General features: G+C 36.1%; 1 protein-coding gene across 17 annotated transcripts in view; it reads right to left on the reverse strand.

Annotated features, from left to right (window-relative positions):
• Positions 1 to 18,164, reverse strand: part of CSPP1 (centrosome and spindle pole associated protein 1) — a 131,673-nt gene that overhangs the window by 71,281 nt on the left and 42,228 nt on the right. For 8 of the 17 annotated variants that reach the window (XM_032759617.2, XM_032759614.2, XM_058443933.1 and 5 more), the window contains 6 exons: positions 12,465 to 12,558; positions 10,647 to 10,704; positions 10,139 to 10,180; positions 8,193 to 8,401; positions 5,947 to 6,068; positions 5,497 to 5,575 (listed from right to left, as the gene is read on the reverse strand). In XM_032759617.2, coding sequence (XP_032615508.1) covers positions 5,497 to 5,575; positions 5,947 to 6,068; positions 8,193 to 8,401; positions 10,139 to 10,180; positions 10,647 to 10,704; positions 12,465 to 12,558 — 604 coding nt within the window. The remainder of the gene's footprint in view (positions 1 to 5,496; positions 5,576 to 5,946; positions 6,069 to 8,192; positions 8,402 to 10,138; positions 10,181 to 10,646; positions 10,705 to 12,464; positions 12,559 to 18,164) is intronic. The other 9 variants (XM_058443936.1, XM_032759622.2, XM_032759618.2 and 6 more) reach the window with 2 other exon arrangements.

Genomic DNA, 18,164 nt, shown 5'->3' on the forward strand with positions numbered 1-18,164 from the left:
TGTAGGGAAACCACAAAAAAACTCAAAATTATGCAAAAAGCAACAAAAAACTCAAAATTGAATGCTATTAAATATTTAACATAAAAGAAACTAATAGGCCGGGCGTGGTGGCTCATTCCTGTAATCCCAGCACTTTGGGAGGCCAAGGCGGGTGGATCATGAGGTCAGGAGATCAAGACCATCCTGGCTAACACGGTGAAACCCCGTCTCTACTAAAAATACAAAAAATTAGCCAGGCATGGTGGCGGGCGCCTGTAGTCCCAGCTACTCAGGAGGCTGAGGCAGGAGAATGGCATGAACCCGGAAGGTGGGGCTTGCAGTGAGCCGAGATCGCACCACTGCACTCCAGCCTGGGCGACAGCGAGACTGCGTCTAAAAAAAAAAAAAAAAAAGAGGCTGGCCGCAGTGGCTCATGCCCGTAATCCCAGCACTTTGTGGGGCTGGGATCACTTGAGCCAGAAGTTTGAGACCAGCCTGGGAAACATGGCAAAACCCTGTCTCTACAAAAAATACAAGTATTTAGCCAGGCATGGTGGCATGTGCCTGTAGTTCCAGCTCCTTGGGAGATTGGAGTGGAAGGATTGCTTGAGCCCAGGAGTCTGAGGCTGCAGCGAGCTGTGTGATCACACCACTGCACTCCAGCCTGGGCAAGAGAATGAGATCCTATCTCTTAAAAAAAAAAAAAAAAAAAGAAGAGAAAGAAAAAGAAGAAGGTAATAAAGGAGGATTAGGGGAATAAAAAGACATAAGACATATAGAAAAAAATTGCAAAATGGCAAACATAAAAACCAGGAAGTAACTGCATTCTGTCTACAGAGACATCTTTTAGATTCAAAGACAAATAAATTGAGAGTAAATACGAAAAATCATACACCATGTAAACAGTACTAAAAGAGAACCAGAACAGCAACATTTATATTAGAACTAAAAGCACTTTATGACAAAAACTGTTAGCAGAGACACAGAAGAATCTCTGACACTAATAAAAGGGTCAAATCTTCAGTAAGACACAATTATAAACATACGCATATAAAGAAAGACCTAAGAGACGAAACAAAAACTGACAGAATTGAAGAGAATAATACGCAAGTCAAGAATAATAGTTGGAGTCCGGGTGTGGTGGCTCATGGCTGTATTCCTCATACTTTGGGAGGCTGAGGCAAGAGAATCGCTTGAGGCCAGGAGTTCAAGATCACACTGGGCAACACAGGGAGACCCTGTTTCTACAAAAAATAAACAAATCAGTCAGGCGCAGTGGCACACGGCTGTAGTCGTAGCTGCTCACGAGGCTGGGGTAGGAGGATTGCTTGAGCCCAGGAGGTTGAGGCTACAGCAAACTATGGTTTCACAACTGTATTCCAGCTTGGGTGACAGAGCAAGCCTGTATATCAGAACACACACACACATACACACACACACACACACAAACAGGGCAAGACTGTATATCAGAACACACACACACACAAAGTAACAGTTGGAGATTAAATACTTCACTTCTAATAATAGAACAACTACACAGAAAATCAACAAGGAAATAAAAGAAATAACACTATAAGCCAACTAGATCTAAGAGACACTTACAGAATAATACACTCACCAACAGGACAATACACATTCTTCTCAAATGCATGTGGAACATTCTCCAGGACAGACCATGTTAGGTCTTAAAATAAGCCTCAATAAATTAAAAAGGACTGACTGAAATCATACAAAGTTTGTTCTCCAATTGCAATGTAATTATATTAGACATGAGTAACAGAAGGATATTTGGGAAATTCACAATTATGTGGAAATTAAACAACACATTTCAAAATAACCAACAGGTTGATGAAGAAATTTTTAAAAATTGGAAAATATTTTGAGAGCAGTGAAAGTGAAAAGACAACATACCAAAACTTAAAAAGGATGTAGCTAAAATAGTACTAAGAGGAAAGCTTATAGTTGTAAGTATATATACCAAACAAAGGGAAAGATACCAAATCAATAATCTAGATTTCCATCTCTAGAAACCAGAAAAATGAGAGCAAATGGAACCCAAAGTAAGCAGAAGGGAGGAAATTTAAAAGATTACAGCAGAAATCAATGAAATGGAAACTAGAATAACAACAGAAAAAAAAAAAAAATCAACCAAACCAATAGTCTGTTATTTAAAAAGATCAACAAGATTGACAAATGTTTAGCTACACTGACCAACAAGAAGGCTCTGAATCTTCTATTAAAATCAGGAATTCTGTGATGGGAAGAATGAGGTCAGAAAAATACATAAATAAATAATAAAAAATAAAATATAATCAGAAATTCACAAAGGGACATCACTATTAATCTTTTAAAAGTAAGAAAGGACTGTAAGGGAATATTATCAACAATTATATGCCAACAAATTGGATAATCTAGATGAGATGGACAAATTCCTACAAATAAAAACCTATCAAGACTAAATCATGAAGAAAAAGAAAATCTGAATAGACCTATAACTAGTTACTAAAGAGACTTAATCTGTAATCAATAATCACCCAACAAAGAAAAGCCCTGTACCTTATGGTTTCACTGGTGAATTCTATCAAACATTTAAAGAAGAACTAATATAAATCCTTCTCAAACTTTTTCAAAAAGTTCAAGAGGAGGGAACACTTCCTAATTCCTTCTATAAGCCCAGCATTATGCTTATACCAAAGCTAAAAAAAGACAGTATAAGGAAACTACAAAAGATCACATATGAACACTGATGCAAAACTCCTTAACAAAATACTAGCAAACCAAATCCAGCAGCATATTAAAATGATTATACATCATGACTAAGTGGAATTTATTCCTGGAAAACAAGGATAGTTATGGTTAAACATAACAAAATCAATCAATATACCACATTAAAAGAATAAAGGGGAAAAAAACAACATGATCATCTCAATACAGAAAAAGCATTTGACAAAATTTAACACTTGCATCGTTAAAACTCAACAAACTAGGAATAGAATGAAATTACCTCAACATAATAAAAGCTATATATATATATATATGAAAAACCCACAGCAAACATCATACACAACAGTGAAAGACTGAAAGCTTTTCCTCTAAGATCAGGAACAAGGCAAGGATGCCCACTTTAGCCATTTTTATTAAACATAGTACTGGAAGCTCTAGTCAGGGTAATTAAGAAAGAAAAATAAGGGGCCGGGTGCGGTGGCTCACACCTGTAATCCCAGGACTTTGGGAGGCTGAGGCAGGCGGATCACAAGGTCAGGAGTTCGAGACCAGCCTGGCCAACATGGTGAAACCCCGTCTCTACTAAAGATACAAAAAATTAGCCGGGCATAGTGATGCACGCCTTTAATCCCAGTTTCTCAGGAGGCTGAGCCAGGAGAATCACTTGAACCTAGGAGGCGGAGGTTGCAGTGAGCCAAGATCACAACATTGCACTCCAGCCTGGGTGACAGGGTGAGACTCTATCTCCAAAAAAAAAAAAGAATGAAAGAAAAATAAATAAAAAGTATCCAAATCAGAAAGAAAAAGTAAAATTATCTCTGTTCACAGATGTTATCATCTTATTTGCAGAAAATCCTAGATTCTACAACAAAACTATTAAAATAAATGAATTCAGTAAAGTAAAAGGATATAAATCAACACCCAAAAATCAGCTGCATTTCTATACACTAACAATGAACAATTTGAAAAGAAAATTATGAAAGGAATTCCATTTATGAAAGCATCAAAAAGAATAAAATACTTAAGAATTAACTAAAGAAGTGAAAAACCTATACCTATACAATGAAAACTATGAAATATTGCTCAAAGAAATTTTAAGACATAAATAAACGGACATATATCCTATGTTCATGGATCAGAAGACCTGATACTGTTAAAATGTCAAAACTACCCAAAGATTCAATAAACTCACTACTCGCTACCAAAATCACAATGACTTTTTTGCAGAAATAGAAAAACTCATCCTATAATTCATATGGAATCTCCAGGGATCCAAAATAGCCAAAACAATATTGAAAAAGAACAAAGCTGGAGCACTCACATTTTCTGATTTCAAAACATTCAAAGCAACAGTAATCAACACACTAAGGTACTGGGATAAAGGAAGACATACACACCAAGGGAAAAGGATAAATAGCCCAAAAATAAACCCTCGTATATTTGGTCAAATGATTTTCAACAAGAATGCCAATATCTCTCAACGCAGAAAGGATAGTCTTTCCAACAAATGGTGCTAAGAAAACTGAATATCCACATACAAATAACTAAGACAAACCCTTATGCAATACCATAAAAAAAATTAACTCAAAATGACTCAAACAGTTCAACATAAGACCTAAAATTATAAAACTCTCACAAGAAAACATAGGGCAGCTTCAGGATGTTAGATTTGGCAATGATTTCTCAGACATGACACCAAAGGCACAGGCAACAATAATAGAAATAGACAAATTGGATTTTATGAAAATTTAAGAATTTTGTGCATCAAAAGGCAATATCAAGACAGAATGGGAGCAAATATTTCCAAATCAAATACCTGATACAGAATTAATAACCAGGATATATGGAGGACTCTGAAAACCCAACAACAAAAAACAAACCACCTAATTCAAAAATGGGCAAAGTACTTGGAAAGACATTTCTCCAAAGATTATATACAAATGGCCAAGAAGCATATGAAAAGATGCTCAACCTCACTAATAATTAGGGAAATGCAAATTAAAACTACAATGAAATACCATATACTCATTAGAATGGTTACTATTAAAAAAAGAAAAAGAAAATAAGTATTGGCAAAGACGTGGAGAAATTGGAACCCTTGTGCCCTATTGGTGAGAATATAAAAAAGTATAGCAGTTGTGGAAAACAGTATGGCAGTTCTTCAAAAAATTAAACATAGAATTACCATATGACCCAGCAATTCCAGCTCTGGGTACAGACCCAAAAAAATTGAAAACAAGATTTCAAAGAGATATTTGTAAATTCATGTTCACAGCAGCATTATTCACAAATAGCCAAAATGTGGAAGCAACCCAAAGTGTCCACTAATGGATAAATGGATAGATTTTAGATAAGCAAAATGTTGTATACAATTACAATGGATTATAATTCGGCCTGAAAAAGGAAAGAAACTCTGAAATTGCTAAAAGACGGATGAACCTTGAGGACATTATGCAAAGTGAAATCAGCCAGTCACAAAAAGATAAACCCTGTATGATTCTATTCATATGAGGTACATGGAGTAGTTAAAATCAGAAACATAGAATGGTGGTTGCCAGAGAATGGAGGTAGGGGAATGGGGAAGTACACCATTATTTTTTAATGGGTATAGAGTTTCAGTTTACAAGATGAAAAGAGTTCTGAAGATGGATTGTGGTGAAGGTTGCACATTATGAAGATATTAAATACCACTAAATAGTATACTTTAAAATGTTACGATGGTGGCTTTTAGGTTATGTGTATCTTTACAAAATAAAAGTGGGGAAAAAATTATTCTTTTAACTAATAACTTACACAATAGGTTGTGCTAGTTGGTGGGTGACAGGAGCACTAACATAAGCTGCAGGCTGTACTCCCATCATTCCTGAACCATCTTAAAGAAAAAACAAAAAAAAACCACGTTTATTTAGAATAATCATTTAATAATATTTTATTTATTCCTCCAGAAAAAGGTACATAATCAAAATGTTACGTAGAGAAAACCATTACTATTTCCTTCTGGGCTAGAAGTTAGCAAAGAACAACATAAGAAAACACAATCATTATTTCTTAAACTAAGATGAAAAGGAAATAACTATAAAATCTAACTGGGCTTTAAAATAGGGCATTTGTTAAGTCAATATATAACATCTGAATTAAGCAAAGTTGTGCTTTTCTCATTTAGATATTTTTTGTTTACACAAAAAAACAATTTTCCTTATTGAGCCAAGCGGGGAGAAAATGCTTACCCTATAGATAACTTACAATAAGCAAGACTGGGATCCAAAGTATTCCTGGCCCCATAAAAATAGTATGTGTCATCATAAGGAGTTCGATAGTTAGTAGCCAAAGGTGGTAGCATGGGAGGTGGAGGCAGAGGTGCAATCCTGTATGAAAAGAAAAATGAAAAATTCCTCTCATATTTCATTGCAATTTTTTAAAAAATCAAGATATTACTCTTTTGCAAAAACAGTACTGAAAATCCTATCACTACTTTAGAAAAAGTCACCATCTTGCTCCAATCATTCATCAAAAATTATGACTCAAAAAGCAAATACTATTACATAGGATTTCACAATTTCAGGTACATTTATATAAGATAAAAACCTAGGTTAATATTCAATCAATTAATATCCAATAGGCACTATGTGCCAGTATCAAATAAAGACAGACATGGTCCCTGTCCCTCAGGAGTAACATGAAAATAAACAACTACAGTCAAGCACAAGCAAATTAAATAATTCATAATAGTACAAGCAAATTAAATTAAATAGTAATATAGCCCAAAAAATGCAGATTGCTATAGGTACAGGAGCAGGGACATTTAAATCACATGAGGGAGAGAAAGAAAGCACACGTAAGGCTTTCCAGAAGAGGCAACGCTTAAGCCATGGTACTGGAGTGAGCTTGTGTGTGTTAGAGGAAGGACAATCCAGAAAGAGAAGGCAAAGAGCTACGAAACAGTGTGAGTACAAATGGTTCAGTCTGACTGAGGAAACTTTACTATTTCTTAATAGTAAAATAAAAGCAACTTAAATACCAACAGTAAAGTATTGACATAATCTTTAGTATTTCATAAATTTAAAACTTTTGAAAACCTCTACATTAGCACTTCATTACTGATCAGGAAATATCTCTGTATTGCTACCAATGCAGTATTTTTCAGTAGTAAAAATGGCAAAGGCAAATTCCTTTAAATGAAAAGAAAGAGATGGCAGCATTCTAGAATGTTCTCACTGTTGTATCTTAACAGGTTCTCCCCTGTCATATACTTCAAAATAATTCCAAAGAACTAAGAAGGCACTGAAGTTCTCTTCAGTAGGGAATATCTTTCATATTTACTGGCCACTCAATGTGTCTAACCCCTATACCATCCTCACAACAAAGATACATCAACAAAAATGTCAAATAACTGTTATGAAAGGGAGCTGTCATTATCATTAAATCAAATTTTAGAGAGATTTATACAAGCTAATCCTCACAACCCTATAATTGTAAACATGAAAAAAATATACTACTACTCCACTTTTACAAATGAGAAAATTGAAGTTCAACAAAGGTGTGGTTTGCCCAAAATCCAGATAGGAAAGCCAACCTTTCAATCCCTAATTCAATGCTGAGACCACCATAAAATGCTCTGTTAATTCCAATTCCTCCTATTCTTGAGTCAGGAAGCCATCAGATGAAAAACACAAAGCCCCTGATAAGTACAGTAAACACACTTCTACAGTTGGTGAGTAACTAAAAGACCAACTTCTACTGAAATAATACAGTCCAGAAAATATCAGTGTTAAAAAAAGTTAAGAAAAACACCTCTAAATTTAAATATATTTTATAATTAATACACTAACAGTGAACAAAAAATAAGCCCAGGCCCTACAAAGAAGAAAGTATAGCCCAGAAAATATCAGTGTTAACAACAGGATTTTCTTTATGTATACTCTAGCATAGCATGATGCCTTTCACCTATAGAAATCAAATCTTTACCCCAATACCTAAATTACAGGTTTTATAATCTCAATACTTTTTATCTCAGGCATTTGAGTTACACAGCCCATAAGTAATCACAGAGAATGAGCTGAAGGAAACAGAAGCTAAAATAAAATTATACGTGCAAAAGAGCCACATTAGAAACTTTTTCTGTACAAATTGAAGAATTCAATGTTTGCCAAGCGGAAACAACAAAATTGAAAAAAATGTACAACTTTTATATGTTAAAAGATATCAAAAACAGACATCCCAAAATACAACCCAAAACTAAATAAATACTAAAATGTACTTAGTAATTCATTCTAAAGATACAAAATCATCTTTAAACAATAAAATGCTTTAAGAATTTCCCTTTTTATATAATAGAGAAAAAAACAAATTTCAAGAGAATTTATTTCACAAAACTGTTAACTGTACAAAATCTCTGAAGAATAACATCATCTGCTTCAGCACATCCTTCTAAACATAAAATATAGCAATACCTTACCTAATTCCCAGACACAAAACATTTAAACAAGCACCTGGGAGACACCATTTCACCAAGGGCGCTGCTGAGTCCACTGCGCAAATCTTCATTTTGAGAAGGAATGGAATGAACTGATGGGATGGGTGGGACAGATGGGGCAGATAAAGGAGGGAGAGGTGTCTGGAAAGCTATTCTGGGTCTTTCAGGTGGTATCATCTCTTCAAAGTGTCTTGGTGCCACACTAAACTGCTTTAGTCTATCAGGCTAAAATAAAGAAAAAAAATCTGTTTGTTACATATAATCATAAGTTTAAAGGTGGAAGGGACCTCCAAAGACCTCCTATCCCAGCAGGCACTTAAGACAGTCACAGAATAACAGAATTTTACAGCTATAAAAGACTCTGAATTTCTATTTTTATTTATTTATTGAATAACAGAATTTTACAGCTATAAAAGACTCTGAATATCTATCTATCTATCTATCTATCTATCTATCAATTTATTTATTTATTTATTTATTTTTGAGACAGAGTCTCACTGTGTCACCCAGGCTGGAATGCAGTGGCACGATCTCAGGTCACAGCAACTTCCACTTCCCGAATTCAAGCAATTCTCCTGCCTCAGACTTAGAGTAGCTGGGGTTACAGGCACCTGCCACCACACGCAGCTAATTTTTGTAGAGAAGGGGGTTTCACCACAATGGCAAGGCTGGTCTCGAACTCCTGGCCTCAAGTGATCCGCCCGCCTTGGCCTCCCAGAGTGCTGGAATTACAGGTGTGAGCTTCTGTGCCCAGCCAGATTTTGAACATCTAATGCTTATTTTATAAATGGGTAACTGAGGCTCTCTGAGAAGTAATATATCACCTAAGGTCTCACTATTAGTAAATAATTAAGCAAAGACTAGAGTCAGATATTAATTTTAAATATACCTGTAGTATTCTTTCTATGTACTAGGACACTGTGCTACTTCTCTAATTGCCATTTCTGTTATCAAAGTATTCTGTAAAACAGGGTTTTAGCAAATGCTTTCTGTAAAGGGCTAGACAGTAAATAGATTAAGATTTGCAAGACTACATAGCCTCTTCGTAATGAGCAGACTCAGCCATAGTGCTAAAGCAGCCACAAACAGTATGTCAAGGAATGAACAAGGCTGTGCTGCAATAAAACTTTTTTTTATGAAAACAGGCAGCAAACAAATTTGGCCACAGGCCACACTTTGCTAATCTCTACTTTAGAACATCACTTATGTGCCCTTTTCTAAGATTTGCACATCAAAAGTAAACCCAAGGGCATGGTGGCGGGCGCCTGTAGTCCCAGCTACTCAGAGAGGCTGAGGCAGGAGAATGGCATGAACCCGGGAGGCGGAGCTTGCAGTGAGCTGAGATTGCGTCACTGCACTCCAGCCTGGGCGACAGAGCGAGACTCCATCTCAAAAAAAAAAAAAAAAAAAAGTAAACCCAAAAGTAAAGGCCTAACTGTTGCCTCTAATTACTTATTTATTGTCATAAATCAACTTGACACTCTATAGGAGCTTCAATTCAAAGATAAATAAGGTCTGTCACACACTAGTGTAACTATAAATACAAAATTTAACATGCCAACATATTACATTAAAAAGCTCACCTTTTAAAAGGAAACTTTTGATTGACAAAAGAAAATATATTTAGCTTTGAAATTTATCTTCTTTTTTTCCTACCATGGTTATCTTATCAGGAATGATTTATCAGGTTAACCTAGAAGCATACTGCGAGTGATGCTGGTGCAATATTAAACTTTTCCAAATAGATAACCCACAGGATATATTATCAGCATAAGTAAAAGCAAATCAAAAGTTGCCTACAGGTAAATAATTTTAAGTTGCTGCATCTTTTTTAAGAATGAGCTTTTTAATGAAATTAAACGTCTTAATCATCATTCAAAGATGAAACAAGACTTGTATTAGAAATAAATACTACATAACCAACTACAGAAAAAATAAATTGTGGTAAAAACAATAAATTACCTCCTCCTTACTTAACTGCAATGATGTGAGTAATTCATTCCACTTAATGATGAGAATTGCAAAATTAAAGTAAAAATAAGATTATTATCTCTCTAATGTTACAATAAGTAACAATTACTAAAACGCTTTAAAAATAAAGTTGTCAGTTTTCTCGGAAATCACTCCAATATAAGAAAAGTAAGTGATCAAGATGTATTCAAGAAAAATGTTAACATCAATTGTAAATTTAACCAAGATAACTTTCCCATGGAATAGTACATGTGAATAAAGCAGAGAGAACTAATTTAAACTTTAAAAAAATGACACACAAATGAAAAAGGAAAAATTGCCTCAAGGAAATAACAGTTAAGAGAATTTACACATCATGAGAACTGAATTTAGTTAACTTTATTACTGTTCAAATTGGTCTACTCTCTTTTTTTCCCAATATTCTCTATCCCCATCTGCCACCACATTTGAGGATCATTTGATGAAAGATTAAACATTAAAAGATGCCAGAAACCCTTACCGATTTCTCAGGGTCTTGTGCTCCAGACGCTGCAACCCTGAGTTCTAAATCTTTTTCTCTAAACGAAATTAAAGTTTTACATATTAAAAAGATATAGTAAACTATCAAAATTATAAGTCATCACTGAAAGAAGCTTATACACAAAGTCTATGCAATACATCTACAAAAACAAATAATTCCTTTAACTGACATTACAGCCTTAAATAATACTGAAAGCCAAATTTTTTTACTTGATACAAAGTAAACTAGAATTCACATGAGAACTAACTTAGACTATGTATCTCTAAGCCAATGCCTAGAGTATTTCAAAGACTAATTCACACAAAATAAAACACAAAAATAAAATCTTTACCTTGTAAAACAAAAAACCTCTTTTAGGGTATACATATATTTTCAGTTGGCAAAAAGAAGGGTAAAAATTTAAATATATCTACCATACTTCCTAATAATAGGGTTTGTAAAATGATGTTAAAGATAGCTAACATCAAACAGTAGATATTAGCTTCCTCTGAGATAAGGGAAAAGGGCAAAAACTAAGAGATAACAGGTCTCAAATTCTCTCAAAACGAGATCTCTATTCCTAATTTTGTTGTTGTTGTTTCTGTTGTTGTTTAGTCAAGAGCCTCAGTCTGTCACCCAGGCTGGGTGCAGTGGCGTGATCTCGGCTCACTGCAACCTCTGCCTCCCCGGTTCAAGCAATTCTCCTGCCTCAGCCTCCCGAACAGCTGGGACCACAGGCATGTGCCACCACGCCCCGCTAATTTTTTGTATTTTTAGTAGAGATGGGGTTTCACCGTGTTAGCCAGGATGGTCTCAATCTCCTGACCTCATGATCCGCCCACCTCGGCCTCCCGAAGTGCTGGGATTACAGGCGTGAGCCACGGTAATTTCTAATTTTAATCTATATTTAAAATTTCTAATTTTAATCTATATTTAAAATTTCTAATTTTAAACTCTATTCCTAATTTTAAACTATAATATCTCATAGGTATTTCAACAAGAAAGACTACAAACAATGATACCTATATACAACATAAATACTTGTGATTTACCATTCCTGTAGAATTGAGGAAGCCGTTGAAGATTTTTGAGCAGGGTGCCAGTTTGATTAGTGTATTTTTTGACAGTTAATATTACATAGTGTGCTGGATCTATTGGAGCAGGGAGAAGGGAGTTGGGAAGACTAGTTATTAGTTAGGAAGCTATTGCTGCAATCCAGGTCAGACGTAGAGAGGACTTAATCCAACTTTAATGGCTCTGAGAACAGAAAGAAGGAGGGGGCCTCATATGAAGTGAATAGGAGAGGACAAGGAATCCAAGTCATAGTGAGATTTTGAGGCTCCATTATTGGGCTATTAATAGAAAATGAAGAGGGACAGTTGGTTTTGAGATGCTCATTTGGGATGGAAATGTTAAATTTATAGGATACAATTTTTTTTTGCATGTATGTGTGTGTGCATACCATTTCATGTGGCAAAAAATACTTTTATATTTGTTACTATATATGGGATAATTCAATGGGCATATCTATAACATTAAATGCTACCTTAAATCAAAAACTGAAGAAATCAATGAGGGAAGTAAAAGGCCTATTACAGAATACATAAATACTCTCACTTGCTACTTATGACCAAAAAAAAAAAAAACTCTCTTAGTATTTATTTTCCTTGTTGATTTAGCATGTAGAGATTAAAATATAAGTGATTTACAAATCAAACATCATATTAGAACGACAACCCGTTATTTAACCATCATGTCATTTTACACAAATGCATTTTAAACTCAAAATATCTCTTTTAAATGCAAACCTTTCATTACCGTCTCTTGTTCCTCTGTTGGTCAGCCATTTGTTCCAATAGTTCTAGTCTGTATTTCTCTTTCCTTTGCTGAATAAGTTCTCGATCTTCACCTCCTAGTGGTATGAGAAAAATACAATCTTAACTCTTAAGTATCGTATGCAATTAGAAAGTCAAGTCCTTAAAAACTCCATCTTAATTGTATTATATAATTACTAATATGCAAGAAATATAGAAGGAAAAAAATCACATGAATCAGTCCTTCTTCAATTACTTTTGTAATTAATGGGTACCTACTATGTGTCAAACACAAGATACAATAATCACATCCATGCCTCTACCATTAGTCAAAAATTTTCCTAAATAACAGAATATTCTTATCCCAACTCCATTTGTCTAACAATCTAAATAATATTTCCATTAATATCTTCCATGTCTTATAAATTTAACATTTCAATCGCAAACGAGCATCTCAAAACCAACTGCCCCTCTTCATTTTCTACTAATGGCCCAATACTGGAGCCTCAAAATCTCACTATAATTTGGATTGCTTCTCCTTTTCTAGTCACTTCGTATGAGGCCCCCTCCTTTCTATTCTCAAGAGCCATTAACTTTGGATAAGTCCTCTCTACATCTAACCTGGATTGCAGCAATAACTTCCTAACTAATAACCAGTCTTCCCAACTCCCTTCTCCCTGCTCCAATAGATCCAGAACACTATGTAATATTAACTGTCATAAAATACACTAATCAAACTGGCACTCTGCTCAAAAAACTTCAATTCTACAGGAAAAAAATACAAACCTCTCACCCTGATATTCCTTATACAAAAATCCAGTTAATCAAAAATTTTGAATGCAGAGATTATTATTATTGCATATGTTAATGCCACAAAATAACCTCTTAATCTAAATATGCAAGATCTGGAACACTACAAAAATCACAGGGTATCAAGAATGCAATTGAAACAGCAATTTCTGTACTGCCTTCATTATTGGTCTCCAACCATCAGTGAGCACACAGCATCTCAGTTTGTCCATTAACCATAGCTGTCAGCCAATGTGAAGTTCCCATAGAGGTTAACATAAATTACATTAAGGTTAATAACTGTGTTTTATAATAAAATATTCCCATTCCACTTCTGACCATGATAGAATAACCAAGCACAAGACTTAACCTCACATTGTTTAAAAAACAAATAACAACAACAACAACAGAAACACTAGAAAACTGTGCAAAATACACAAAATAATTGTTTTCCAGATACTGGACAATAGGTAGTGCAGAACTGTAATTGAGGTGAGCCCTATAATCACCCAATTTCTGCCCAAATGAAATTTACAGACCACAGATACAGGTAAAGAGAACCCAAAGAGGGCCAGGAAAGTGAGCTAAATTGAGTAGATAAAGAGCAAAATTCAGGAAGGCTAAAATGGCTAGAAGTTATGGAGCAAAGATCCAATAGGAAGCATAAAAAGAGCTCCAGAAATCCACAGGAGGTCCCTTCAGACTTTGCAGTGTGCTAGTTTGTGCATTCACAGAGTGAAATTCCATTTGGCCTGGCAACAGACTAAGAAGGATATGTAAACTGAACAATTCTCAGACCTGAAACAAAGGAGCGAAATTCAAGCTCCAGCCAGCTATGTTCTTGGTGGTCTTTCAGGGAACATGTCAGAAAGGTCACTCTGTAGTAGTAAGACTAAACTATTCTCTGAAAGGAAAGCTACTCTAGAGGTCCTTAGCTAAGCTTAAAACTGAACTCAGATCAAGTTGGTCTTTAGTGAGGCAGAAGGAAAGGAAAAATCATTTGGGAAAAAATTCAGACTGCAGAAGTAGCCTGCTTGAAAAGTCACAGCAACAGGCAAAAATAAAACAACCTGGGGGGGAAAAAAAAGAAAAACCTCAGACTGCACCTGGACAGATAAGCAAACAGGGTCTAGCACAGAGCTCTTTGTTCCTTGTCTAATTAGTGAACTCCCAGGAAAAAGTTTCCACCCCTTTTTAGGCATATTCATGGTGGGAATTTGCATGGGGGTAGGGCGGTGGTGGCTTATCTAAAACAAACCCACAGTTACACAAACAAGACAAGCAGATTTCTGCTTGCCTAAAGATGTACCCACAGCTGTATAAGATAATGGGAGTAGCACAGACAGCTTTACTGATAAAAGAAGTTACTCAAGCTCCTACAGAGATGAAGAGTTTCTTATAAAAGCTATTTAATTCAGCTGTAAACCCACCATCCACTTGGACTCCCCTCTTCCCCACAGAGAGCTTTTTTCTTTCACTTATTAAACTTTTGCTCCAACCCCACCTTTGTGTCTATGTTTCTTAATTTTCTTGGACATGGGACAAAGAACCTGGGGTACTAGTTCAGACAATGAGAAACTGCTACATTAAGGAGCATGTGTGAGATTGCAACATTAGTAACAGAGAAATGTGACAATGGTAGGCAAAATTTTTTTAGAGATGGCTACTATGTTCCCTGCTCCCAGCTGAATCCCTCTATAATTCCCTCCCCTTGAGAATGGGTGGGACCTGTAACTTACTTGTATACACTAAAATATGGAAAGATGGAAAAATATTTGCAGATGTAACTAAGGTACCAAATCAACTAATTTTGAAGTAATTAAAAGGGAGATTATCTTAGGCGGACCTGATATAATCAAGTGAAAGCCCTTAGAAGAAGGACTGCGCCCTCCCTGAATTTAGAGATTCTTCTTGCTGGCATAAAGTGAGTAACGATGGTGAGGAAGCCCACATGGCAAGGAACAGCAGATGGCCACTAGGAACTGTGGGCAGCCTCCAGTGGGTATCCAGTAAGAAGCCAGGGCCCTCAGTCATACAGCCACAAGGAAATGAATTCTGCCAACAACCTGAATTAGCTTAGAGGCAGATTCTTCCCCACTCAAGCCTCCGGTTAAAAGGCAGCCTGGCAGATACCTTGATTATAGCCTTTTGAGACCATTAGCAAAGATCTGTTCAGAAAACCATGCCCAGACTTGACCCACTGGAGTTGCTGCCTGAATGCAATTTCCAAATGTTCACTAGAAAAACTGGGATCAAACATTACAGAAGACCTGAAAGAGATACTTTTGTGACATTCAGGCACAAAACATGGCCCACATTCCAGACTTTCAAAGCAGACTGTACAAAGCAAAGGCTGCAAGCTATTGGTGAAGGGACAGAAAATCAGCTTGGACCTGGTATCCCACACTCTTACATAGCAAAGGCGTGTTACTGTTAGGGGAAGGGCAAAAAAATCTGGTGAAAAATCTGATGCAAAATCCTCCTCAGACACAAAGAAGAGTTTAGCTATCATCCTGGGCAAGGACAGAAATGTTGAGAAAGACCCATCCCTGAGGCCCAGATGCACAGGACCAGTCCAGCATCAAGTAACAATAAACAGCAATATACTGAGGAGAAGCGGGAAGTGCGAAGGGAGAGATGCCCTCACTGTCAAGGACATGAAGGTCTTGCTGAAAACTGGGGAGAGCGCAGGAACACTAAGAAAATCCCTCTGGCACTCCAGGCCTCACACGAAGGACAAGATAGAGAATTCAACACTTCTCTCTAAGCAATCAATAGAAGCAGATAAAATTCATTAAGGATATACAAGACATGAACATGTGATGAACCAACTTGACTTAACTCTTTTTTTCTTTTGACATAGGGTCTTACTCTGTCACCCAAGTTGGAGTACAGTGGCACAATCATGGCTCACTGCAGCCTCAACCTCCCAGGCTTAAGCAATCCTCCTACCTCTGCCTCCTAAGTGCCTAGGACTACAGATGCGTGCCACCACACCCAGTTAATTTTTTTATTTTTTACTTTTTGTAGAGACATGGTCTCCCTATGTTGTCCAGGTTGCTCTCAAACTCTTGGGCTCAATCAAGTGATCCTCCTGCTTCAGCCTCCCAAGATGCTGGGATTACAGGTGTGAGCCACCACACCCAGCCTTAAATGACATTTATAAACTACTACACTTAACAACTGCACCATGCACATTCTTTCAAGCACACACTAAACACTCACCAAGACAGACTATATTCTGAGCCACTCAAAAAAAAAAAAACTTTGTCAAAGAAATTAACAAACTTGAAATAACTGAAATTAATCTAATTATATTCTTGGATCATAAGAGGCTTAAACAAGCAGTCAATAACAAAAAGACAGAAGGAAAATCCCCAAATACTTGGAAATTTTAAAACATACTTCTAAATTACCTATGGTTCTCTTATAAACCCCACAATACATTTGTTATTTAGCTCTAAACTAAATCAATGATCTCACTTTTTAAATGAAGCAAAAGGCCCCAAGTGACATCCTTGGGGCAAAATTATACGAAGATAAATTTCAGTTCAATTGAAATAAGAGTATCATAACAATCACAGCTATCTGAAGATGGAATGTCCTGTCTCTGGAAATCATAAGTTTCCTATAGGTATGTACAAACATAGTTTGGGGGGGAAAAGATCAACCAGGAGATAAGTCACTGAATTAAATGACTTTAACGGTTTGTTTCAAATGTTAGAGTCCATTGTCTTACCAAATATTCATCTATAAATCCTGGATTGCATTAGTGATAAACTCATGCCATTCATCTTTAAAAAGTCAGGGTACAATAATCCTTTTATTGATAAAATTATTTATCAGTAGGCTCTCAGCTCAGAAAGACATTTCTCTTATTTCACCATGTTTTATAAAATACATCGGCCGGGAACACTGGCTCATGCCTGTAATCCCAGCACTTCGGGAGGCCAAGGCAGGCAGATCACTTGAGGTCAGGAGTTTGAGACCAGCCTGGCCAACATGGTGAAACCCCGTATCTACTAAAAATACAAAAATTAGCCAGGCATGGTGGCACATGCCTGTAATTCCAACTACTTGGGGACTGAGACACAAGAATCGCTTGAACCCAGGAGGTGGAGGTTGCAGTGAGCCAAGATCGTGCCACTGCACTCCAGCCTCAGCGATAGAGCAAGACTCAGTTTCAAAATTAAAAAAATATATCTATATATCTATATATATAGCCTTTACATGGTACTGATTAAACTGGTCAATTTTCACCTACAGATATTACACTAGAATTCTAGGTGGCATGCCATTTTTCTCACAATAGCCATTCACAAAGCAACAAAAACCTGAGAATATAATGCAATAATATGTCTCTAAACCAGTATTTAATTTACTGACTGTTTTTACGTTGAATGAATCTAGAGTGTTAATTTCTTCATATACTTTACTAAAACCAAATTTCAGTTCATTTTTTTCTAACAGTTTTCACACAAAGACCTCTTTTCTATTACATATTTAAAGGTACAAACCAGAAACAAGGCTCTCCTCAGAGTTTCTGGTGTTAGATCGTGACAAGTGTAATATAGCAAAACAAGCATATATTCAGCAATGACCCTGACTTCCAATAAATAGAAAATTTAGACCATCATCATGATTTGAACAAAACACCTTCTCAGAAACTACATGAAAAGAACAAAGGAAAGAAAGGTTTAATTTGGAGAAAATAAACTAAAATACAAAGCAGTTTTGTACTAGCTGAAGAAACTAGAAAGAAGAATTAAGGAGGCCAGGCGCGGTGGCTCACACTTGTAATCCCAGCACTTTGGGAGGCCGAGGCGGGCGGATCACGAGGTCGGGAGATCGAGACCATCCTGGCTAACATGGTGAAACCCCGTCTCTACTAAAAATACAAAAAAAAAAAAAAAAA

Source organism: Hylobates moloch, unplaced genomic scaffold (genome assembly GCF_009828535.3).
Source record: "Hylobates moloch isolate HMO894 unplaced genomic scaffold, HMol_V3 SCAFFOLD_9, whole genome shotgun sequence".
Classification (NCBI taxonomy): domain Eukaryota; kingdom Metazoa; phylum Chordata; class Mammalia; order Primates; family Hylobatidae; genus Hylobates; species Hylobates moloch.